This window comes from Mucor velutinosus (assembly GCF_035048745.1).
Source record: "Mucor velutinosus strain NIH1002 chromosome Unknown tig00000268, whole genome shotgun sequence".
Taxonomy (NCBI): domain Eukaryota; kingdom Fungi; phylum Mucoromycota; class Mucoromycetes; order Mucorales; family Mucoraceae; genus Mucor; species Mucor velutinosus.
In genome coordinates this window covers 108,528-131,345 of record NW_027041917.1, presented here as the reverse complement: position 1 = coordinate 131,345, position 22,818 = coordinate 108,528, and the positions used below count along the sequence as shown (strand labels likewise).

General features: G+C 40.2%; 10 protein-coding genes across 10 annotated transcripts; 4 read left to right on the top strand and 6 right to left on the bottom strand.

Annotated features, from left to right (window-relative positions):
- Positions 1 to 29: 29 nt before the first annotated feature.
- On the bottom strand, positions 30 to 1,541 carry ATC70_003814 (uncharacterized protein; the record flags this gene model as incomplete). Its single annotated transcript, XM_064823169.1, has 7 exons — positions 30 to 583; positions 641 to 705; positions 788 to 857; positions 919 to 1,049; positions 1,112 to 1,138; positions 1,201 to 1,384; positions 1,442 to 1,541. The coding sequence occupies 7 exons, from the start codon at positions 1,539 to 1,541 to the stop codon at positions 30 to 32; spliced, it is 1,131 nt and encodes a 376-aa protein (XP_064678481.1).
- Positions 1,542 to 3,044: 1,503 nt separating this feature from the next.
- On the top strand, positions 3,045 to 4,247 carry ATC70_003813 (uncharacterized protein; the record flags this gene model as incomplete). The annotated part of the gene is made up of 6 exons (XM_064823168.1): positions 3,045 to 3,058; positions 3,114 to 3,437; positions 3,505 to 3,597; positions 3,656 to 3,783; positions 3,846 to 3,973; positions 4,038 to 4,247. 6 exons carry the CDS (start codon positions 3,045 to 3,047, stop codon positions 4,245 to 4,247), a joined length of 897 nt encoding a protein of 298 aa, XP_064678480.1.
- A 144-nt stretch (positions 4,248 to 4,391) lies between these two features.
- On the top strand, positions 4,392 to 8,139 carry ATC70_003812 (uncharacterized protein; the record flags this gene model as incomplete). Its single annotated transcript, XM_064823167.1, has 13 exons — positions 4,392 to 4,468; positions 4,544 to 4,853; positions 4,905 to 5,020; positions 5,068 to 5,755; positions 5,807 to 6,011; positions 6,073 to 6,168; positions 6,236 to 6,334; positions 6,405 to 6,439; positions 6,521 to 6,673; positions 6,728 to 6,823; positions 6,886 to 6,951; positions 7,003 to 7,842; positions 7,921 to 8,139. 13 exons carry the CDS (start codon positions 4,392 to 4,394, stop codon positions 8,137 to 8,139), a joined length of 3,000 nt encoding a protein of 999 aa, XP_064678479.1.
- Positions 8,140 to 11,473: 3,334 nt separating this feature from the next.
- ATC70_003811 (uncharacterized protein) lies at positions 11,474 to 12,450 on the top strand (the record flags this gene model as incomplete). Its single annotated transcript, XM_064823166.1, has 3 exons — positions 11,474 to 11,651; positions 11,737 to 11,852; positions 11,914 to 12,450. The coding sequence occupies 3 exons, from the start codon at positions 11,474 to 11,476 to the stop codon at positions 12,448 to 12,450; spliced, it is 831 nt and encodes a 276-aa protein (XP_064678478.1).
- A 511-nt stretch (positions 12,451 to 12,961) lies between these two features.
- On the top strand, positions 12,962 to 14,508 carry ATC70_003810 (uncharacterized protein; the record flags this gene model as incomplete). The annotated part of the gene is made up of 5 exons (XM_064823165.1): positions 12,962 to 13,172; positions 13,252 to 13,835; positions 13,901 to 14,056; positions 14,121 to 14,185; positions 14,250 to 14,508. 5 exons carry the CDS (start codon positions 12,962 to 12,964, stop codon positions 14,506 to 14,508), a joined length of 1,275 nt encoding a protein of 424 aa, XP_064678477.1.
- A 2,519-nt stretch (positions 14,509 to 17,027) lies between these two features.
- Positions 17,028 to 17,276, bottom strand: HNT2 (Dinucleoside triphosphate hydrolase; the record flags this gene model as incomplete). Its single annotated transcript, XM_064823164.1, has 1 exon — positions 17,028 to 17,276. One exon carries the CDS (start codon positions 17,274 to 17,276, stop codon positions 17,028 to 17,030), a length of 249 nt encoding a protein of 82 aa, XP_064678476.1.
- Positions 17,277 to 17,591: 315 nt separating this feature from the next.
- Positions 17,592 to 17,786, bottom strand: HIS6 (Enzyme that catalyzes the fourth step in the histidine pathway; the record flags this gene model as incomplete). Its single annotated transcript, XM_064823163.1, has 1 exon — positions 17,592 to 17,786. The coding sequence occupies one exon, from the start codon at positions 17,784 to 17,786 to the stop codon at positions 17,592 to 17,594; it is 195 nt and encodes a 64-aa protein (XP_064678475.1).
- A 159-nt stretch (positions 17,787 to 17,945) lies between these two features.
- Positions 17,946 to 18,971, bottom strand: GID8 (Glucose-induced degradation complex subunit; the record flags this gene model as incomplete). Its single annotated transcript, XM_064823162.1, has 1 exon — positions 17,946 to 18,971. The coding sequence occupies one exon, from the start codon at positions 18,969 to 18,971 to the stop codon at positions 17,946 to 17,948; it is 1,026 nt and encodes a 341-aa protein (XP_064678474.1).
- A 1,477-nt stretch (positions 18,972 to 20,448) lies between these two features.
- Positions 20,449 to 20,955, bottom strand: ATC70_003806 (uncharacterized protein; the record flags this gene model as incomplete). The annotated part of the gene is made up of 1 exon (XM_064823161.1): positions 20,449 to 20,955. One exon carries the CDS (start codon positions 20,953 to 20,955, stop codon positions 20,449 to 20,451), a length of 507 nt encoding a protein of 168 aa, XP_064678473.1.
- Positions 20,956 to 21,416: 461 nt separating this feature from the next.
- Positions 21,417 to 22,235, bottom strand: ATC70_003805 (uncharacterized protein; the record flags this gene model as incomplete). The annotated part of the gene is made up of 1 exon (XM_064823160.1): positions 21,417 to 22,235. The coding sequence occupies one exon, from the start codon at positions 22,233 to 22,235 to the stop codon at positions 21,417 to 21,419; it is 819 nt and encodes a 272-aa protein (XP_064678472.1).
- Positions 22,236 to 22,818: the final 583 nt, after the last annotated feature.

The following is a 22,818-nucleotide window of genomic DNA, read 5'->3' as shown; positions in this document are numbered from 1 at the left end:
GAGAGAGAGAGAGAGAGAGAGAGAGGAAACTAGACAGCAGCGACAGCAACGGCAGAAGAATCAGGAGTAGCAGCAGCTGATGATTCTTGTTGCTTTTGCTGCTTTTGAAGAGCAATGGCCTTTGAGAATGCAGCAGCAGCAGTCAGATCACCCGCAGGCGACGCCTTCTTATCACTACCAGCAGAAACAGAGGCAGCCTTTAATCTGTTCATTGCACGCACAGCACCTACAGCGCTCTTTAGAGTTCTACGAGGGTTGAAATTCTCACGCACAGTTTCCAAAATGTCGATATCGTTGATATCACTGCTAGTCATCCACTTGTGTTTCATTGCAGCTGTAGCTGTTAATCTCTTTTCAGTGTCCAATGTCAACAGAGAGCGAATGAAATCCTTGGCTTCCACCGAAATGTTCCTCCAATATCTCTCGTGGAAATCGTAGCGTGCGTGTGTAATCTCGTCAATCAGCTCCACTTGATCTTCTGCTTGGAATGGTTGATAGCCGCATAGTAAAGTGTATGTAATGACACCAACAGCCCACATGTCAATGGGTGGCCCATATCCCTTTTGAGCCAAGACTTCGGGAGCTAAGCATGTGTTTTAGAATGTTGAGAAATAAAATGGAAACTTTCTTTTTTTCTTACCAACATAACCAGGCGAACCACACACAGTTTCTAGAGCAGATGTTTGAGAGCTTAATTTTGCGATACTATTCAGGTGTTTGAGTTAGTTTTTTTTTTTTTTTTTTTTTTTTTTACCAGCCACACTCGCCAAAGTTTATTTCATGTTACCCAAAATCACAAATAACCAAGTCTGCATCAGAATCAGGTGTTTTAAATAGCAAATTTTCGGGCTTCATATCTAGAATGTAATACAACTCATTAACACACATAACATCAGCCTTATTGTCATGCTTTCTTGCCTCTGTGAACAATGTTGTTTTTGTGCAAATACTCCAAGCCTGTCAGCACGGATCGAATGACAACCACAGCGTCCTTTTCAGTGAACTTTCCTCTATCAAACAATCGCTCAAACAACTCTCCTCCTGTAGCCCTGTATGGTTATATGCACATTTAGTATGGTAATACACAATAAACAAGAAAAAACGTGCTTACAGTTCAAAAACAAGATAAAATTTGTCTCTATCACAGCCAGAAATAGTGAGTGCTTGTTTCAAATGAGCATTTGTTTCAAATTATTCTACCTGGATTCAAACGTATCGTAAAATCCAATGACATTGGGGTGTGATAATTTGCTCAGCACATCAACTTCATCTTTGACCATGTCAAAATGGTTCTTGACATTTCGTTTAGGGATGATCTTGATGGCTACTTCCTTGCCATCACTGACTCGAATGGCCTTTTTCACTGAACCAAAAGAACCACTGCCTAAGACATGGTTTAGAAGAAAAGATTCAAAAGAATAAAATTAAAGGATATGATTACCTAGTACTTCAGAGAATGTATAGTTTTTCTTTTTATCATAGGAATCCGGCTGTTGGACGCCGCCATGAACAATAGTATCAAGTGCTTTAAAAAGACCCATATTTGTGTGAATGAAGAAGAAAAGATGAAATTCAATGAAAATTAGCCAGAGCCGATCTGTTATACCACAAAAAAAAAATACTTATTTACATCTATAGGCTTTATGGAGCAAGTGGACTGTCGAATGGTGCAAGTAGCACATTTGTGTAATACGTTCCTAGATCATTCATGGCCATTTAAGCCTTATTGCCATCATAAATTCAATTATGGCAGTTTGGCTTTATTGCGATGCTGAGGTTATTTAATCTCTTCTTTTAGGGTTCAGTATATTCAGTGTATAAGCAACGACAATGCATAATATAATAAAAGCAAATGGTGGGAAATCTCGAGTAAACAGTATGATTATACAAGATTGTTAACATTATTCTCTTTACATTATTATTTGCACTTGATCGAGTACACTGGAGCTGATGTTATGTGTCAATATCAACTACCATGGTTTTACAAGTATTCGCTTTTTACCTCGACACAAATCATGAGGTACCTACCCCTCGTGGATTTGGGTTGAATTTTGGTGATCTCAAAAAAGTAGAGTAAAGGTATCCGGAAGGAAATGCTGGATGAGAGCAACTGTTTGGCGTTATTCTGGAGGTCTAAAACGGCTTTTAATGCGAGAAATCACGGCTCAAATGCGTCCAGATGTTGCTGTATTTGGCATGATTTTGGGTAGTGAGAGATAATACTAGTATGCTGTCTACTTGTATGTACGTTGTCTCTATAGGTACAGACACGGAACGCTCAACTGGAGCTAGATCCGCAGCTACAGAGAGGTTTTATACGTTTGTGGAGTGCTTAAAAGTCAAAATGAGTAGGATATTCGATGCAAATCACAGTATTCAATGAAATGGGCCGAGGTTTTGCATAGCTCAGGCTGTCTCCTTGCAGGCTGTTTATGTCTAAATCGGTTTGAAGAAGTTACGCCATCCAAAACATAAAAACACTTGTTGTCTGCAATGCAATGTTTGGTGTGCCAATGTTTGGTGTGCCAATGTTCTGATTTGACCATCTAAATCTGACATATTCTGTGAAGGATCAAAGCTGTATATGAGTAACGAATGATGGAGTACATAGCTACCTCCAAGTGAATCTGAAAATCAATTTTATTTGCTTCTGATGGCTGAATATTGGTATATTTGGTCAAGGCTGACATTTTTCTTTTGTTGGCAACAGCAAAATAGCCTCTGTAACGTCTACAGTGCAAACAGCTATCCAAAGAATCATTTGGGATATAAAAAAAAAACGCAAAGATATTCTGTTTTATACAAGTCTATACAAAATTTTACATGCATGTTTGACTACAATACGCCTTTTCGTTGGTTGTCTTATAATGCTTATCATCAGACTACATTCTGCTACCATCCTCGATATGAACGTCCCAACGTCTCATGAATTAATTCCTGACCAAATGTCGATTTCAAACACAATCGATCTCTTCCCTTCTCTCATCTCTCCGCATAACCATTTTTTCTTTTGTTTCTGCTACTACTACTCATACTATATCATTATGTCACAAGAATTGTAAGTTGCCATCATTCAATAGCTAGGCTTGGGTCTAAACTTGCTGCTATAATAGAAAACGCCAACAAATAAACGCTTTACTACAGCAAAATCCCTCTACAGTCACCGTTGTGGATGGACAAATATACGAGATACCACTGCAAGCACAAGAGAACACCTTTCTGCTCGTCAATCTGCCTGCCCATTTTCCCGAAGAACCACCTGTTATTACATTATCACCTACAGGCATGCGACATCCTTGGATAGAGGGCGATGTGATCATGCACGATGCATTACCAAGCTGGACCCAGCAATCGAATTTAGGTGTGCTAGTCAAAGATATCCGTGAAGAGTTCACAAAACGACCTCCTGCCAAGAAAAATGAGCAAAAAGAAGATGGGTAATTATAGATTCAACAGTTTGCTTAGCAACAAGAGATTAATATATAAATATATATATATATATAGCTACAGCGCTCGTCCACCACCACCTATTCCTTCTGCCTCAACTTCATCTAGTTTACCCATGAATCCAGAATACAGTGCCATTTCAAAGCTGAGGTGAGTTGCTCGATACTTTAGAGATAGACTGGGACAAGCGATACTGACACGGCTCTAGTCCTGAGCAGATGGAAGAGTTACTCTCGAATGAAACTGCATTTGATATCTTTTTCCATTCTTTGGAGAGGGTCAAAAACCTGCGCACATTTCAAGAAGAGTTGTTGAGTGGCAATGAACAACTGGCCCGTAAGTACCTGAGTGGCGAGATGACGGCCAAGGATAATGTGATTTACTAGCATCTGGGATAGATAAAAACTTGAGCAAAGAGGATCAATTACTGAAATTACGAAGCGAAGTGGAGAATTTGCATGGGCAATTCAAGGTGGACAAGCTGGGATTTGAGCAAAAGGAGAAGTTACAAAACGAGGCATACAATGTAAGTAGACAAGAGTGTTTTATGCTTGAGGGCAGTGGCAGCATACTGATGCTCATGCCGACAGAGATTCTCTTCATCCACCGTCTTGACTCGACTTAAAGCCAGCATCTATGAATCCGACGAGCTATCAGAATCCGTCGCTCAGAGCTTTTTGGACGGTAATCTGGATAACGATGGTTTTGTAAAGCAGTTTAGAGAATTCCGCAAAGTGTATCATTTGAGAGCTAGCAAATTGGAAAGAGCCCAGAAAGACAACCTTTTTGTTCCTTATTAGACAAAATCATGCAACCCACCTGACTGGAACATGCCGCTCCCAGTTTTGGATGTTTGTTTCGTACCGAATAAAATAATTCGCTTTTTTCCCTCTTTCGTATATTTTTGTTATATACAGTATATACCATAGAGATACTATCAAAAAATGAGGATTATCGTGGCTGAGTCAGGCCATGAGTTCGAATTGAGTAATCCATTTTCGAAAACAAAGCGATCGGAACAGTAAGGGATATGAATGCATTTGATAAGGATGGGCTAATTGATACCAAGACGATGATTACTGCGACATTTCTGTAGTTTGGCCCAGCTGAAGCAGGATATAGAGACCAAGGTTCAGATACACAGTGCAGATCAAATACTGCTTACAGTCGATGGAACACAGATCAAGGACAACACTGTGCTGGAAGACGAGCAGGATGCATCCACCATCGTCTTCTTTAATCGCCGTTTACTGCAAGATCCAACGCTTGTGCAACTACCTGAATTCGATCTAGTTACAAATGAAATGATACCTACCTTGGCAGAGTTGGAGTCTATGATTTATACATGCGAGACAGAGCCGGATAAGGAGGACGAGATGAAGCGCTTGCTCAGAGATATCAGCGAGGTAAAGTATATGTTGTCTGGTCCAGTGACACTGTACTGAGACTATCTGCAGACCATCATGGAGACATGTCAGCGCCGAAAAGCTTGTATAGACAAATTGGCCCGAGAAACAAGTGGGCAAGCCATTGCACTTGAAGCAGCACTCTCCAATTTGGAGTCCCATGTCAAGTAAGTCGAGATAGTAAAGGCACGCTACAAATACTAATCCAAACCAGAGCTGCCTATCAGAACTTCGGCAAATTTGATCGTATTGCGCAACGAGAATTCGCCAAGCACACCATTGTCATTGACCAGATAGCCAATGACATACAATGGCTGGTTTCGACATCGATTCACCCTCGCATCCTGATACAAGTCAAGGATCCTCAGGGCACCACATTGGACACATTTATACCCATTGATCTGACGGAGCAGCATCAGGAGCAATACACCGCACTGCAAAAGCAGTATCATGATCTTGCACAAGCTACCATGGCGCAACGAAACAAAGTAGACTATCTCACGCAACAGACAGCACACGTGGGCAGCACCAATCGAACTGCCTTTGAAATGATGGTCGCTCAAGTACAGAAATTAGCTTTGAATTCAGCACAGGCCATGCGTGGATTGATGGGATGTCAGAAAAAGATGGGATCAAAGCAACAGGGCCGCATGAGAGAGGCATTGACATCACTGTATCGCTATCACCAGGTCTTGTACGATGCTGAAAGGCTGATTGTACAGCAGAGACAGCTAGGGTTGCAAGGGTTTGTCAACTGCATGCAGCACATTAGCAAAGTGGAGGAGTCGGTAGCTCACATATATCCGACACTGGCCGAGTTAGAAAAGCAAATGAAGGGCTTACGGTTGAATATTGAGAAAAAGACGAGTGACAACCTACCCAAAAGACTGATGCTTGGCTATGTATGTGAAAAGAGGGCTGCTTACTAATATACACTCATCAAATGAAAACAGGGGCTGCTGTTAATTGAAATCTGGAGACGAGACAGATACTCTGAGATAGTGACTAAAAATGCTAATTTATTGGGTGATTTGTTTCGTCATTTTGGAAAAAGAGAAGAGCGTTATAGACATCATTTCAATCAACAATTGCAGTATTTAACCAAGCAAAACGAGCCATCTGAGCAACCAGTGATTCTGCTGCCTTTTGAAATGCAAGGTAAGTGTGTAGAAGATACATGATTTTATGCAATGCAACAACTGTTTGTATGTGTATGCAGCTATCAATGATGTGCCTGTGATTTGCAAGACATCAACTTCTGCCGTCTATCCATCTGATCTTGTATCCAGTGTTATTACCAAGAACCAGATTGAAGGTACGTGCATATATCAGCTTGGTCTTTGAATGCTGCTGTTATTAATCGCGCACAACACAACATACAGGCTTCATTCAGTCCATTCAATACCAAGACATTAGCTTTCAACTACACCGCAAATTCGACAGAGAATCCAAACGGCTGAATAAAGGGCTATCTCTATTAGGTAAGGAGATAACACCTCCTGAATGATAGAAAGAAAAGGACTATGCTGAACTCTATATGAATAATACAAGCAGGATTACCGGGCGGACCAAGTATGAACCAAAAGGTAAAGTGTGACAATAACAACTCGGATTTGCATGAACTTCAGCTGATTGATTGGGGTTATTGTTATTGTTTATACAAATAGACTATTACTTCTATTCCTCTTTCTCCTTCAACTTCTTCCACAGCTACAGCTACGACAGATTATTCCATTGACATGAAACTCGCTTCTCCACCTCCATCAACTACCCCCAACACTATCTTTCATCAAAAGGAGTGGGAGCTGGAAAAGGCTTCGGTAAGTTTAGTTATTCATACCGGCAGACATGGTGCTCAATTCCTGCACCTATAGATTCTTCGTCAAGCTCAAGAATACAAAAAATACATTGAAGACATCCATACAAAGCATGAGAATGACAGAGCCAAGTTTGAAAAGGACAAGCAGAGTGTAAGTTTGATGCGAAGCTATGTTTTATCGCAATCGAGGAGAATCTAAATCGCATTTTCTAGTTGTTGAGAGAACTCTATTCCAAAGACAAAAAGATGGCAGAGATCAAGGCGTCGTTTGAGCTCAAGGTAGGCCTTGGTATGTAAACTATGCTCAGCACAACTAATATCCGTTACTAGAAAAAGAGCATGGAAAAGAGATTTCAAGAAGCCCAGACAGCTCACCAATCCGAATTACAGCAGTTGCGAAACCAATATGATCACGCATTGGAGACAGAACAAGCGACTTACAAACGACGTCTTTCCAACTTTTACGATAGAATCAGTGACAAGAACCAGGCAATTACTCAACTGGAGCAATCCCTCAGAGAAACCAAGAGTGCACCTACATCTCCTACCATCAAGTCATTCAAACTCACTGTATCACAAGAGCAATATGATAAAGACATGGCCAGAATGCAAGGCATCATAGATCAGTTAAAGCAACAACCCTCTGTCGACTTAAAATCACAACTAGCAGCTCGAGATCAAGAAATTGAAGGCTATAAATCTACCATTGCCACATTAGAAGCCGGCCTTAAAGAGTCTAACGCAAAAGTAGCTCAAATGACCGAGAGTGAGACTCGTATGAAGCAATTGGCCATAGCTGAGAATGCTCAAATGATGATGCATGCTGAAGCTCGAGTAGAGAATCTGGCTGCTGAGCACAAGCAAAGCATGACTGAATTGGAGGAAGAATACGAGAATGAAAAGCGAGTACTGCAGATCAAGCACCAAACTGAGTTGGATCAGACCAAGCAGGACATGGTAGACAAGCAGCAAACCTTACAAGAGGAGATAAAGATCAGAATTGACCAAGAGAAAGAAGCATGTATGGCGAAACTAGCTGAACTGGAGTCTGTCTGGAAGAACAAGCTCACATTAGCCCAACGCCAACATGAACAGCAGAAGACACAGTTAGCAAACGAATTCAAAAAATTCAAACAAGAGACGAGTATCAAGCAAAGAGATTTGATCACTGTAAGTTAGAAATGATGCAATTGTATCAGTTGCGGGGGAGGGGGGGGGAAATATCTTATGCTTTGTATATGTTTATAGTTGCGAAAGGAACAACAATCTGCCAAACGTATTGCTCAAGATTTGGTCTCCATGTCTAGCCCTCAGCAGCAACAACAAAAGCATCTTGACGATGTACCTCTGATTGATTTGCTCAAAAGAACACTGGGAAATGTCGCCTCTTTACAAACTAAAACAAGCATGATGGAGCAATCGATGGACTCTTCTTATTTAATGAGCACCAGCTACGACTACTACTAACATCTTTCAGCATATTATCATTTATATCTTAGTACCTATTTCTTATTTCAATTATCATCACGTCTATGCTACATACATATTAATCTTTTATATATATATATATATATATATTTCCTTATACTTCCTATTATCATGTAAATAAACCATCATGTCACTAGCATATTGTAAGCAATGACGCTTGATTGACGCACATTGCATTGCTTCAAGTGATGTTTCCTTACATCATGTAGTCAGTAGACATCATAAAGGCGCTTTACTATGCATCATGGCAAAATTTATCATTATTTCTCGTAGCTTGTTGTGTACCACTTCAAGCAAGATTTATTCAACATTTAGGTAGATATCGCATAATTGCCGGGCCATTTTTTTTTGTTCCATTTCTACTGTAGATTCACCATGCTATGTGGGTTTCGGGTATCAAATGTACGTCCCTTCAAATATTCGTCCAAACCATAATCCTTTATTATGAGCTACAAGCAAGAGATATTCAAAGCTTTTAACGTTTCTCTATAAGAATTATGCCATCATATAGAGAATTGAAAAAGAAACAGAAGCTACTGAGCTTTAAGCTCACATTCACATAGTGATATCCTGCGCTACAGCCCTTTGAAAATTGTTCATTTTTTACTATCTTTCCTCATTACTCATCCACATTGTCCTCAATAACCTCAAGTCAAACATCCTCTAGTCAACCAAGGTATTTTCTACAACTTCTAATAGACATATAACTCAGGTTTATATACGAATCAAAAAGTTTTACTAGCAGCATCTGTCCAAAATTTGCAAATCTCTCAAATCTCGCTTTTCTCATCATCACCGCATCCAAACTAAAATCCAATTGCACCACCATCTTCTATGCAGAAAACTGTCATAGGAACTTGCTATTTTCAATGCTCTAACATGAATTTTTCAAAAATCGATGTTCGATCGTCCAAAAGTTGAAAACCTCAAAATCAAAAAACATTTTGTACGTCCAGGTCCTCATTAGGTGAAAAAATTAGAATCTCGTTAAACTTATATATGTTGTAGAGTAATGATATTGGAACAACTTCTAAGTGAAAACATTATATTGGAAATGCTTACTCCTTGAGTTAATCGACATTGGAGATGTTATTTTTAAGCGGGGGAATATACATACTTTAAATTGGGAATCTTGTTATTCCTGAATAAAGCAAGCTACAGTTGTCTAGTTTTGACAACAAAATTTTTTAACATGTCAGGTATCTATTGATAACTTAAAACCAACAAGTTAATATGGCCCTTTTCGTACGCTCCGATTTTTAAAATGCTCGGTCAAATTCATCCTTGTGAGGTGTACACATGCGGAAGGTCAACGGAGCTTCAATTTCTATTGTTCTGAATGATGGTCCATGGGATTCTGAAACCTATCAATCTTAAAATTATGCGTTTCTTGATAGTAAACACCCCTTCAAACTTATATGAAACTTGTAGAAAACTCAAAGGAGAATACAATGGTATTTATATTAAGTCTCTGGTGTACATTTTTCACCTGATATTTGGTACGACTGTTTTTGCAATTTTTTGATTGTTTTCTAAGGATTAATCAGTATCTGTCATCAAAACATTTTGTTAAGCATTACTAAACATTCTAGACCAAAACATTTCCTATCGAATGAGCTATCGCTTGAAGCTCTGGCATAACTTTATCATGAAATATTGACAATATTGTCTTGACCAAAAAATCGTCACCAGATTTTTCGCTTGCTATCACAGGCAGATTTGGAGGAAAAATCCATGATTTTGCATGATACTCTTTTTTGACCATATCTCGACAAATACTCACTGGATTCGCACAAAACAAAGACCATTCAATAGCTCTACGTTATATCCATTATAATATGAGGGTTTTAAGTACCAGATGTACGTTCCCTTCATACATTTGCTCAAAATATCATATTTTATCAGCTACAAGCAGAGGATTTTCAAAACTCAAGAAATAAATCTATAAAAACTATACCATCGTATAGAGAAATGAAAAAGAAACAGAAGCTACTAAGCTTTAAGCTCACATTCACTTGGTAAAATCCAGCGGTACAGCCCGTTGAAATTTGTCCGTCTTGACTATTTTCTATCATTATTCATCGCCATCGCCCTCAATAATCTCACATTGAACATTTTCAAGCTAAACAAAGTACTCTGTACAGCTTTTAATAGACGTGCAGCCCACATTCATATAGTAATCTAAAGAGTTTTACTAAAAACATCTGTCTAAAATTTGCAGATGTCAAACATCGCCAATTTCTCACCATCAATGCATTTTATCTAAAATCTAATTGCATCATCGTTTTCTACGCAAAAAATAGATATAGTAGTAACATGCTACTTTCAAACCCCTAGCTTCAATATGCCAAAACTCAATTTTGGATGGTTTGAAAATCGAAATTGGAAATCGTTTTGTACACTAGGGTTTATACGCGCAGAGAATAGCACCTCACAATAGTGAACTCTGGGGTACATCTAAATTAAGCAAAGTATATTTGATTACCGAGAAGCTGGGAAGGCCAGTAGTAAACGAGTTAAACGACATTGTATAGATGGTATTTTTCAAGCAAGAAGAATATGCATACCTTAAACTGGAATAATTATTAGAGTTGAACAGAGCAAGCTACAGTTATCTAGTAACAACATGTTGTATCACAATTAATGATAATTTAAGTTTTTTTTTTTTTTTTTAATTTTGGCTTTTATTATATCTCTCATATTTCCTTCTAAACGGGTGGGTACAATACCTGTTTTCGGGAAACTTAATCTTATCATTTTCCATAGCAAAAAAAAAAAAAAAAAAAAAAGGTTGTGTTTATAGCGATTTATTCCGATAAAGCATCGTATCAATGGAGCGAATGTGTAGATAAACCAAACACAAAGTGCTTTCATATCAGCTGAAAGTTAAGGTACACTGTTTGCCGAAATCTGACTAAAAGGTCCGATTTAAAATCTGAATGGCTCAATATGACTAATGCAAATGCGTGAGATTTTTCAGATTCACTTCTTTCTCACTAATTCACACAATCTGATAAAGCAACTTGCACTGATATCAATAAATCACTCTTTCAACCATATGTTCAGCATGGATGCACATCTTATTCTATACTATGGCACGGTTGTGTTCTTCATGTACATTTTACTGAAGCTTCGTCGACTGTTCAAGTCGCGTAGGCGACTCAGTAAAAACCTTCGATCTCAACTCCAATGATTTGTTCTAATCTATGACAACAAAATTCCCAGAAAATCCATCTATGCATATATAAACAACCTTAAAATTTCGCGCAATCGTGTTTTGTAACTACTTTTCTCTCTTATTACATAAACAAAAATGTATGCCATTGTTCGTCATCTACCTTTGAGCTTTGCCAGTTGCGTTACTTCGGTGGACAACAACGACAATCCCATCAACATTGAGCTGGCTCAAAAGCAGCATGATGACTATGTCAATGTGATTAAAGAGCATGTCAAGCAAGTTATTGAGGTACCTGCTGATGAAGCTCATCCTGGTAAGTTGTCTATCGTTAAGGAGGAGGGGGGGGGGGGTGGGATCCAGTGTGAGAAGAAGAGGTATTGATGCGCAAAGGCATATAGATTGTTGCTTTGTGGAAGACAATGCTATTGTTGTCGAGGACAAGGCCATCATCAATTATCTCGGTGCAGAATCCCGTCGTAAGGAAGTCTCTGGCGTCGAAAATGCATTAAAGGAGGTAAGTGAGTTATAAATATGGAAATATTCTACCTAGTGATATGGATAGTTGCTTTATATAGGTTCCTGTCATTAAAGACATTGTTCATATGCATGATATTGATCCAGAGGCTACTTTGGATGGTGGAGATGTGCTATACACGGGCAAGCATCTTTTGATTGGACTTTCACATCGCACAAACCAACGTGGTGCTGATGTGCTAGCCAAAGTGTTTTCAGAAAAATGCCCTGTCTACACTATAAAGAGCCTGTTGAGTCATGATTCTTTGCACTTTAAGTGTATTGTTAGCATGTTGGACGATCATACCTTATTAATTACGGATCACAAGGCTGGTCATGATGTACAAGAAGAGATCCAGCAATTCACAAACAACCATTACGAGTTTATTCGTGTACCAGAGCAAGTTCCCTCCAACATTCTCAGTTTGGATGGTGGTAAATTCATCATCTATCAGCAGGATTTTCCTGAATCCGAAAAGGTCCTTCTCGAAGAATTGCACAAAAAACGTGGTGTGCAAGTCAAATCACTGTGTATGAGTGAATTGATCAAAGCAGATGGAGCATTGACATGTTGCTCGATTTTGATCCCAAGCAAATAAATGACCTCATGGTGATGTTGACCTTTTCTCTTTTTAACTGATTCATGGTTTGTTTGTCTTTTTTTTTTTTTTTTTTTCTAAAATGCATTTATATTTGTGCTTGCACTTGCAACTGTGTGTAACTAGATTCTTCTAAAAATGTATATATTGTGCCAAATAACTTTTAATGCTTTGATTGTGTGATGGCCATGTTTATAGGAGAAAGCATTTATTATAATGGTTGCTATGTACAAGAAAAAAAGGGATTTGATTGGTACCCAAACAACATGATATACAACAGTGCTCACATCCACAAGCCGAAATGTATACATGTACGTATGTATGTATGTATGTATGTTTATATACATGTATGTATGTAGAAGAAAAAATGAGAGTTAAAAATAGGAGAAGCAGGGCCATGAGCAAATGTAATATTATCATATATCTTGTCAATGCATGAAATACTATATAAAGGAGTTTTGGGGGCTATTAGAAGAAAAAAAAACCTTCTTTTCTTTCCCCCATTATCAACATGAAAAGGCTTACTTCCATTTCTGCTACACCAAACCGCCATCACCACCACCATCATCATCATCAGCATTCGCATTCACATTCCTTTTCATATACCAACAACAACACTAATAAAGAGCGTCTATTTCCTTTGCATCGTTCCATTACAGAAGATGATAAATACCAACATACGCATGTCTCTCCTATCACAAAGTTTGTCTGTAAGCTCTTAGGTATGTGAAGTGTAGAATTACAACAAACTTTAGAAAAGAATCAAAGGAATTTATATACTCTGAAAAAAAAATAAATTAGGTTTGGCGGGTCCATCATCCTCATCTTCAACAACTTCAGCATCCACCACAACGAGACCAAAATCATGGCATAAATCAAGATCAACCACATCAATTACAAAAAGCTCTGTTACATCATCATACCAACATACGACATTGCATGCTTGTTCTTCTGCTGAAATTGCAGCTTCAGCAACAGCAAGTCCATCGGCAGCAACAACAACAACTCCAAGAAAACCAACTGCCATTACTATTGTTACACCCAAACCTTGTACACTTACCGCATCTATCATGGAATGGGACCACCAACAAGAAGAGCAGCCCAAAGTAGAAGATGATGTTATATCCGTATCCTCATCTGAATCATCTTCAACAAGCACAAGTGGAACCATGCATAGTTCCATTTCATCCATCTCCAATACCAAGACCACATCAGCCGCAGTCGATGCTCTTGTCATTGCTAGCTTATTACCGTCTACTACGAAGGCTGCTACTGTAACTAAAACGAGGTCAACAGACGAGCTTGATGATATGCCCTCTATCCATTTGATTGGTCGTCAGTTTGATATCAAAACTGCTGTATTGACAGAGACAATTGCTGAAATGGTGAGAATATTACCTTGTTTGTCTATTCTTCTTATAGCACTGTCAACTAACATTCACAAATACAGGTGCGTCCCTATATTCCCAGAAGATACAGAATTGCACAAAAATGGAACCTTTTGTATAGTCTGGATCAACATGGTGTAAGTCTGGCCACACTTTACTCTTGTATGAAGAGCTTTGAAGGACCATGTATCATGGTTATAAAAGATGCACAAAACCAAGTAATGTGTGAGAAAGACACATATGAATGATGAGATGTATATTCATGCTTTTTCTTGTTTCTAGATTTTTGGATCCTACTTGTCGCATCCATTTTCATCACAAAGTCATTACTATGGCACAGGAGAATGGTATGTTCATTTGTGTGTGTGTGAATTGTGTAGTATAGTAAAATTAACATGACATGTTGTATAGTTTTTTATGGAAATTAAATCAACAAGAGCCACAACCCAAAATCAAAGTTTTCCCATGGACAGGCAAGAATGACTATATGATGTTGTCAGATTCAAATTTCATAGCCATAGGAGGTGGGGATGGCAAATTTGGTCTTTGGTTGAACTCTGAATTGGAGAAGGGACATAGCAGCACATGTCCTACCTTTGATAATGAGGTCTTGGCTTTGCAACCAGAATTTCAATGCATGGAAATGGAAGTTTGGGGCCTTTGTATATAAAGAAAAAAGTTTTTGTCTACCACCATCCCCCCCCTCCTCCTTTTTGCTTTTTGCCTCTTTCTTATTGCCACACACACTCACACACTCCTTTCCTATACATATTATATATATATAAATATTATAACAAATAAAAATCATGATAATTATCCCCGCCCCTTGCATATGAAAAAGAAGATCGAGAAAGTTTTTAATGTACAACAGATCTTTTGCATTTAATAATACCATTAGGCCCAGACGTATAGATATCATCAATGAAAAGCTGTATTTGAGTTACGCCAAATGCTTTGAGCTAGACAAATAGAAATCAGTGTTTTCCCAATGTGTGGTAGACATGATTTGAAAGCAACTTACTGGAATTCGGTTAAATGTCGGCGCAAGGAATCGATTTCTTGGTTGGATATCGAATGATTGACGAAGCTTATATGTGCTGACATCCCAAATCTATAAAACGGACTGGTTGGTGGTTCCCATTGTATAGGCAATAAAGTCAAACACTTTACCTTGAGTTCACCATCAATGGATCCTGTAATCAACGACTTGGTCTCTGGATCAATGGAAATGGATCGGATTCTAGATTGATGTGCTGTGAACGTATGCATTGTGGTGGAACGTTGTCTCAAATCAGAAACCACAATTTCGCCCCTTTTTCCGCCTGAAAATAGCAATTGACTGTTTGGCTCATATGTAATGGCATATGCACCACTTTCATGACCAGGCAGTGCTATGATGCATGATATGAACAAATTGTGAGCGTGCTTGGAATAACAGACTTACCAGACACCATGGCTTTGGAGGGAGGTAAGAGGGTGTCCCACAAACACACATGATCACGCTTACTACTGTTTTTTTTTGTATGAACTTAGTCTTTGCGTACCAAATAGATCCATTCTAAATATCTGTACCTTCTGCTCATAGTTACTGACGAAGTGCCCGCTGTAGCAATCAGACTACTGGAATTGATAAATGTGATATCTCTTGTCGCTTTTGAATGGCAATTCAGTGTCTGTATGAAAAGATAATGCTTGGATCAGTATACATGGCATGGACCCATAAAAAACAATCAAACTATTACATAATACGGCTTATTCGAATGCGCATGAGCATCGAATCGCCACAAACATAGATTACCAGAAGTATCTCCTGCTCCAAACTTTTGTCCAAACTGGTCAAAATGAATGCGCGTGGTCTTTCCTTGACATCCATAATAGCTTGCAATCTCACGTTCTTGTCCGAATTGCCACAAAATAGCACTAGGTCCTCCATTGCTAACATCGCATCCAGTGATATCTAGACAAGTGTGAGTAAGGTGAGGTGTCTTTTTTAGATTTGCACATAAAGATGACTCACAGAACGGGTATTGCGGATGGGTTTCTGCACAAATTGCAGAAATGTTTCGTCTGAGTGATATCTATAACAAGTCAGCATGACATTGGCGCATTGTTTGTCTAGGACATGCATTACCATCTTTTCTCTTTCGGCATTGTCAATAGGGGCTGGACTTGCATTGGCGGGTGTTCTGGCATGATCTGAACCCTTTGTTAATGACCTTCTGAGGGAATCATGCAAATGCTCCAGATTCAGGCTTTGAGGTACTTTTTGAACATGTTCCTCGAATGTTCTACTTCCAGCTGGTGATACGAGTGGTGTTGAATTACCAGAAACGCGCGATGAGGAGGCGGTTGGGAAGGGTTTACGTGTGGATTGGGGCTGTTGTTGCTGCTGCTGTTGCTTTGCAGTAGTGGCAGTATGAACAGAGTCATGATCATTGTCTGAATCTGTATCGTCTTCTTCTGTGTCTGGGTAACTGTCGAGATGATGGTCTTGTCCAAGACCAGAGGAAGAGGCGGACCGAGTTCTGATTAGAGGCTAAGCAAAAAAAAAAAAAAATGAGTGAGTATCCAGAGTGAGTATTATTGGTATGAGATGACTTACAGCGCCAATATTGCTCATGGCTTTGGTCAGGTCTATTTCTTGGATTTCAGATTTCAAACACACTGCCATTGTGTCCTTTGTTGACTTTTAGATATGAATGTTAGCTAAACATGCTGATAAAGGGGAATATTAGTTACTTACCGAATTCAAGCTGAATGCATAAACAGTGCTTGCTGAGTGATACACAGTACGGAACTGGTCAAACTGATCATCTGCAAGTATGTTGACGTTGGGTGCCTATCAAGTTTGCATGTCAGTTACTTGTGCAAAGCCCTGTCATTGGAGTCAACTTACAGCAGCATTTACAAACGGTAAGAGTCGATCAAACGAGCTGAGGCTTTTGACGGAATGCCAGTATTTCTTTTGTCGAAGTGTCTTGAATTGGCGCAAGACATTGTCTATTGAAAACCGTGGTGCATCAGTATACTGAGCCAGAAACGGTACAACAGCAGTACTTACGACGAGTCAAATCATCTTTAAGTTCTTCCAAGATCTTTTCCTTGATACAGTGCACTCGATAAGCGACTGGATCCAATAATGTCGTCCAAATGAAATCTGAAAGTTGCTCTATAAATGCGCCATCAAAGTCAGAATATACACCCTGGATGATACAGATGAGGCATCTTACCACTCAAACTACTGTGTCTTCCCTGACATTGCATTGCATGCTCAATAGCAGACAACACATAGTTTAATGTAGCCACTTCCAGAATATTAGCGCCCACCGACTTGTCCTTTGAATCCAACAAGGGCCTGTACACCTCTTCATTCATATCAAACCCAAACATACTTCCCTCTGAAAAGCTTTCAAAATCTTCGGCCATCATATCAATCATTTTGGTATCGTTCTTTTTCAGTTGAGCAAAGCAGTTGATCAGTGCCGTGTCACTTCCATTGGAGCCAAGGGCCTCTAAAAAGAACTTGAAATGATAGATCAATGGCCAGCAGCTTTCATAGTGACGTTCTTGCAAGGTGATCAAGATGAGGCTGATCAGTGTGGTCAATGCAATCTGTCGGGTGGTAGATGCCGCTGTATCAGGGTTGCAATAACGAGCACGTAGATCGTTCCAGATGGGGAAGGTTTTAATGACATGTCTACAACAATATAAATGATGAGTCTAGGTCAAATAGCATACACATCCACGCGCAACTTACTCGGTCCAGTTTTCAACAAATACCAGAGTGGCATAATCCAGTTCTTGAGGCATCAATGCAATTTCATTGACCTCAAAGCAACCTACCTTGAAGGCTCTCAAGAATTGATGGACATCAAAGTCCTTGGGAATGCCTTCGTTCAGAATATACAAGTAAAGAGGGAATACGTCTGTTTCGATACTCTTTTCCATCAGCAAGCGAGAAAAGATGTCAGGCGGAATCTTGACAGATTCACCTAAATCCAGTAGTGCTTGACGATTTCGAACAAAGTGGGAGCGATAGACGCTTTCGTAAGCGTCATCAGGCTGTTGTAAGCCGTTGTACAGCGCAGATGCAGCATGGAAGAAGGTCTATTTAAGAGAGTGTGAGCTGTTTGTGTCAAGGAGTATATGGGCACCGTTTACCTGAAGCAAACGAATCACAAGCAAGGCTTTAAAACTATCCAAACCATCGTATTCTCTTTCTGAAGGATCCAGGGTGTCTTGTTTTTCTTCAGCATCAGATAGTGCAGTTGCGGTGGTGTTTGTGCTTGCAAATATGTCGCCCTCCTCCTCATCATCATCATCATCAAATAAGCCTTTGGAAGACGACGCTGGCTTCTTGGTAGCGAATATGTCCTTGTCATCGTCATCAAACAGATTACTGGCATAGGATGGCTTTTTGGGGTCTGCAAACAAGTCATCGTCATCATCAGCAAACAGATCAGAAGCACGAGCAGATTTTTGTGTGGCTTTCGTATCATCAGCAAACAGATCTGTGGCATAAGCTGGTGCTGTGGTGTCATCGGAACCAAACAAATCTTCAGCTTTGTCTAATCGAGCCTCTTTTGGAGGTGCTTCTACAGCGGCAGAGGGTGGCTTCATGTAATACTTGGTCAAAATGTACAGTGCCAGCAAGGGACAGCCTAACCGTTCATACGATCGCGATACAAGGAGAGAGAATCCATATTCAATATCGTAAGGCACAATGGATTTTTGATCCTGCGTCAGATTTTTTTTCAGATGGTGGTACAGAATAAAGGCATTGGGATCATGCACTACTGCTGCCGAATCTGCGCCTGTTGTATCCATGTCCTTGTCAGTGAACTGGGTCAATGGCACTACCATGGCACGCACTGCATCCTTGTGTCTGTTTAGCAACCAGTAAGCCATACTGACCAGCCAGCGATCGTTGTTTTCTATCGCCATGGGGATCACGGAATTCTCTAGGATGTCTCGTAACAGAGGACTATGATCTCCTTCATACACACGACAGATGGCGATGGCGAGATGAAAGTCTTTGACGTTTTTAAGGATGACATTGACGGCATCCTTCAGTTTGTCTGCCAACAAAAAGAAGGCAGCGGCGTATTCTATCGATGTGTTAACGTTGTGCATCTACTGGTTTGTTTGTTGATATACACCTACCAAATCGTTGCTTTCCCAATAATGCAAACGCATTCTTTGACGCTGCTCTCTGCCATCGTGGATCCGTGAAATCATTTGCCAGGAACTTTTTCATGGCTGCTTGTTCCTTGTGAGACGAAGTTGTCTTCCACAAACCCTCGATGAGATTCTTTTTACGTAGTGCCAGGTAGTACAGTGTGCAGTCTACTGGATCTCTTGCTTCAGCGGATTTTGACAAGTATATATTTCTTGCAATGGTGGCCATTTGGTCTCTCTGCCAGCACATTGAGAGTGAGTATACGAAGCAATGCGCCTACTGAATCACTTACCACGACATCAATCTTTTGCAGCCATATAAACAGACCCAAGTTGCGAGCATCTTGCCAAACCAGTGTATTGTCACAGAGTCGAATACATCTTTCCAACAGTAGATCCTGCGATTGACTGTGCAATGCCCATACATAATCCCTTGATTCCAATTGCATCTGTCGTTGTTCTGGTGGCAGTGATTTGTTTAGATGAAAGTGATTTTCTAGTAGTGCCGTAAATCGAGCACCATTCTCATCCAGTGAGTCGCCTTGGTTGGTGATCTGTGTAGCGTTAGTCGCTGTGTTAATGGAGAGGCACAAGGTCAGCTTACTTCAACAATGGTATCCACCATAGCAATCAAGTGAATTCTCTCACTTTCGTTCAATCCAGGCAACACTTTCACCTTGAGGTAGTGAGCCAAGTTCTTGGCTTCATTTGATGTCAATGCTCGAACAGTGTCATCGCCCTCGTTTTGTCTAGTGATATGGTAAATCAATAACAAGGAAGAAAGCAAAAGAGAAACAATACATGATGCGAATACTTATACATACATTGTGTCAGCATCGTCTGCGTCATCATCGTCCTCAAACAACCCATTGTACTCTTGCTTGGCACCCTGCTTGGACTCGCCCTATATTCAACATGATTAGCGCCCAAATGCGAGGTATATGCTATGCCTATAACATACATTTTGAAGCTTCAACATCTTGGAAAAGGACACTGGAGGAAATTCGTTGATGCTATTGTCCTCATCATCGACAAACTGTTTAAAGAAAGTGTACAGAGAGACCAAGACACTGTGTACCAGATCCATTTTGCCCCACATGATGTAATGAATAAGATGATCTGGATGGTAAAAGGGCAAAGGGCCGTTCATTTCATAAGAAATGTCAAATATACTGGACATGGGCTCCACCTGACTATCTCCATGCACTCGAACAGCTAAAGCCACAAGTCAGTAAAGAGGCAACACAGTACCTATTCACTTCATTACCTTTGGATATCGTATCATCGTCAATCAGCCATTTCAAATAACATCTGAGCTGGTTTCCTGCTGCCACTGTCAATACACCGCAATCAACCCAAGCCAGCGCAGTGATATCCTCTGGGCTATTCCAACAAGTAAGCAACACTCTTTCATATCTACAACAAAGTCTACTCACGTATCCACCTTGAATGTAGTATACCAAGCCCAGATATCATCATTGTTTGCATTGTTCGATGCTCTCTTTTGCCCAAAGATACCGACACTCTTGGGAAATGCAATAGCTAGGATAAACTGAGCATCTGAAGTAACATTCCAAGCAATATCACGCACAGGCTCATCAAACTCAAATGTCTTGACACAGCTGGGTGCTACGCCTGATCGTATTTCCATCCAAATAGACAAGGTTTTGTGATCTTGACCAGTCACCAATGCCACTGTGCCTGGCGCACACTTGATTTGATGTATACGACTACTGCTGGAAGTATCCATGCTGAACAAAGCGTTCCATTCAATGTTGGTTGCGTCGGTGTTGATGCCATAAAAAATGATCTCTGGTCCCAATGATACGGTCAATACAGGCTTCTTCTGTAACGCCATTTTGTGGAATAGTTTCGAAGCCGTGTTGGTTGCCCATTGACTGGCTGATCCCACTACATTGGGATCCACTGTCCAAGGCATAGTCTGTGTACCTCGAAATGCGATATCCATGTGTTGCAGATGGTTGCGGGTCAAATGCCAGGTACTGATTTGTCTCAGTGTGGTGGATACACCTATCAGCAAAAATGATTTCTCTCCTGAATCTGCTTCCTCCCTATTGTATACATGCAATGATGATAGATCCAAAGCAGCTTCCGTCTCGCATTTGATGAAATGGTGTAAATGGCAATCTTGTTTATCAAACTCGTACAGCTTGACGTGATGTCCATCATACACTGCTAAAAATTTATCTAATGTTGTTTTTTTTTTTAGTGCTCTTCTCCTTGGTTATAACAGAGATGATCTCTACCTTTATCCACAGGTACAGCCAAGAGTTGCTTGGATTCAACAAACAATGAACAGTCCAGTTGCAACTGAGTCGTCATTTTGCCACATGTCTAACGCATGTTGTGAGTAGCACTCTCAGGGCAATACTTCATCAGTTAATAACATACCTCTCTCAGCTCATATTTCCACACATTGATCTGTCCATCGACACCCACTGTGCAAAATCGGTTCTTTTGTGTTTGATACAGTTTTGAGATGGAGTGCTGATGGCCCAACCATGTGTATTTCAAGTGCAGTCTGGGTGAAAATGAAGTTGAATCGAGGAAATCAATCAAATTGAGACTGTAACAGCGCAATTGTCCATGCAGGTTTCTGGCCACCAACGACAACTCGATGGGTTTGATTGTGGCTGTATATCTTTCAGTATGACGGCACGCCCAAACAAGCTCTTTCAACTTACATGCTGACTGAATATGTGAATAATCATGCAAAATGTGTGTCGGATTTAAGAAGTAGATAACATCCAACGGATCAATGGCCTTGTCCACACGCAGCACTACAAACACTCTTGGAATTCGACGAGGCACTGAATTCAGATGCTGCACACCCCAAAATGTAAGTGATCCATCTGCCTGTATACGAAACAGCAAATCAGGGGTATCTCGCACTCTGTCTCGGATGCGGTCCACGCGTTGATCAAAGCGCTCGTGTTTGGAATGGGACCTGAATCTGGCGTGAACGGCACTGGCTAGTTCATCACAACCGATATAATGAATAGGTGAAAAATCGTCCTGCTCCTCCTCTTCTTCTTCTTCTTCTTCTTCTCCTTGAGCGCTATGGTGGTGGTGATTGGCCTCTTCTACTTTGCTGGTGACCAAAGACTGATTGGAATCAATCACTGCACACATGTACAAGAAATGAGGTTGCTGTACATCAGTAGGACTCCAAAATCGCCCAATGCCATCGCGTGCCATGGTGAATAAGGTGCAATCGTTTTCTCGATCATTGCTGCCTGGTAATCGTCTCCAAACAAAGTGCGTGACATATTTAGGGTGCGAAATGAGCGTGAAATTGTAGTCCACTGTTCTTGTTGCTGCAGACGCATCGTGATCATCCTCGGTGGGATACCATATGGTCACTATGCGATCATACTAGGGATAGAAGGATGGATGAGATTGTCTGGGTGTGTATGTTTGCAGTGTATGCCTACAAACCTTGCCCAATGTCGCAAATACGTTGGATTTTGGCTCAAATTTAGCCAGTATCACATCCGAAGCTGGTAGTTTGCTGCACATGGTTTTCCATTCGGAATCGCTATCGTCGTATTTCCATAGTTTGATCTCTTTTCCTGCACTCAGCAATATGTCTACATTTATATCCCAGTGTGAATAAGTCCCACATACATCTTCTGCCTATAGCGCTGTACAGCAAACTCACCATGCATGCTCCAATCAAGACAGGTTATAGCTACTGAAGTATCCAATACAATCTCCAATTCCCAGCCTATCTGGTTTTGTCGTTGATAGGGCCTCAACACTGCTATTTGAGTACGATACG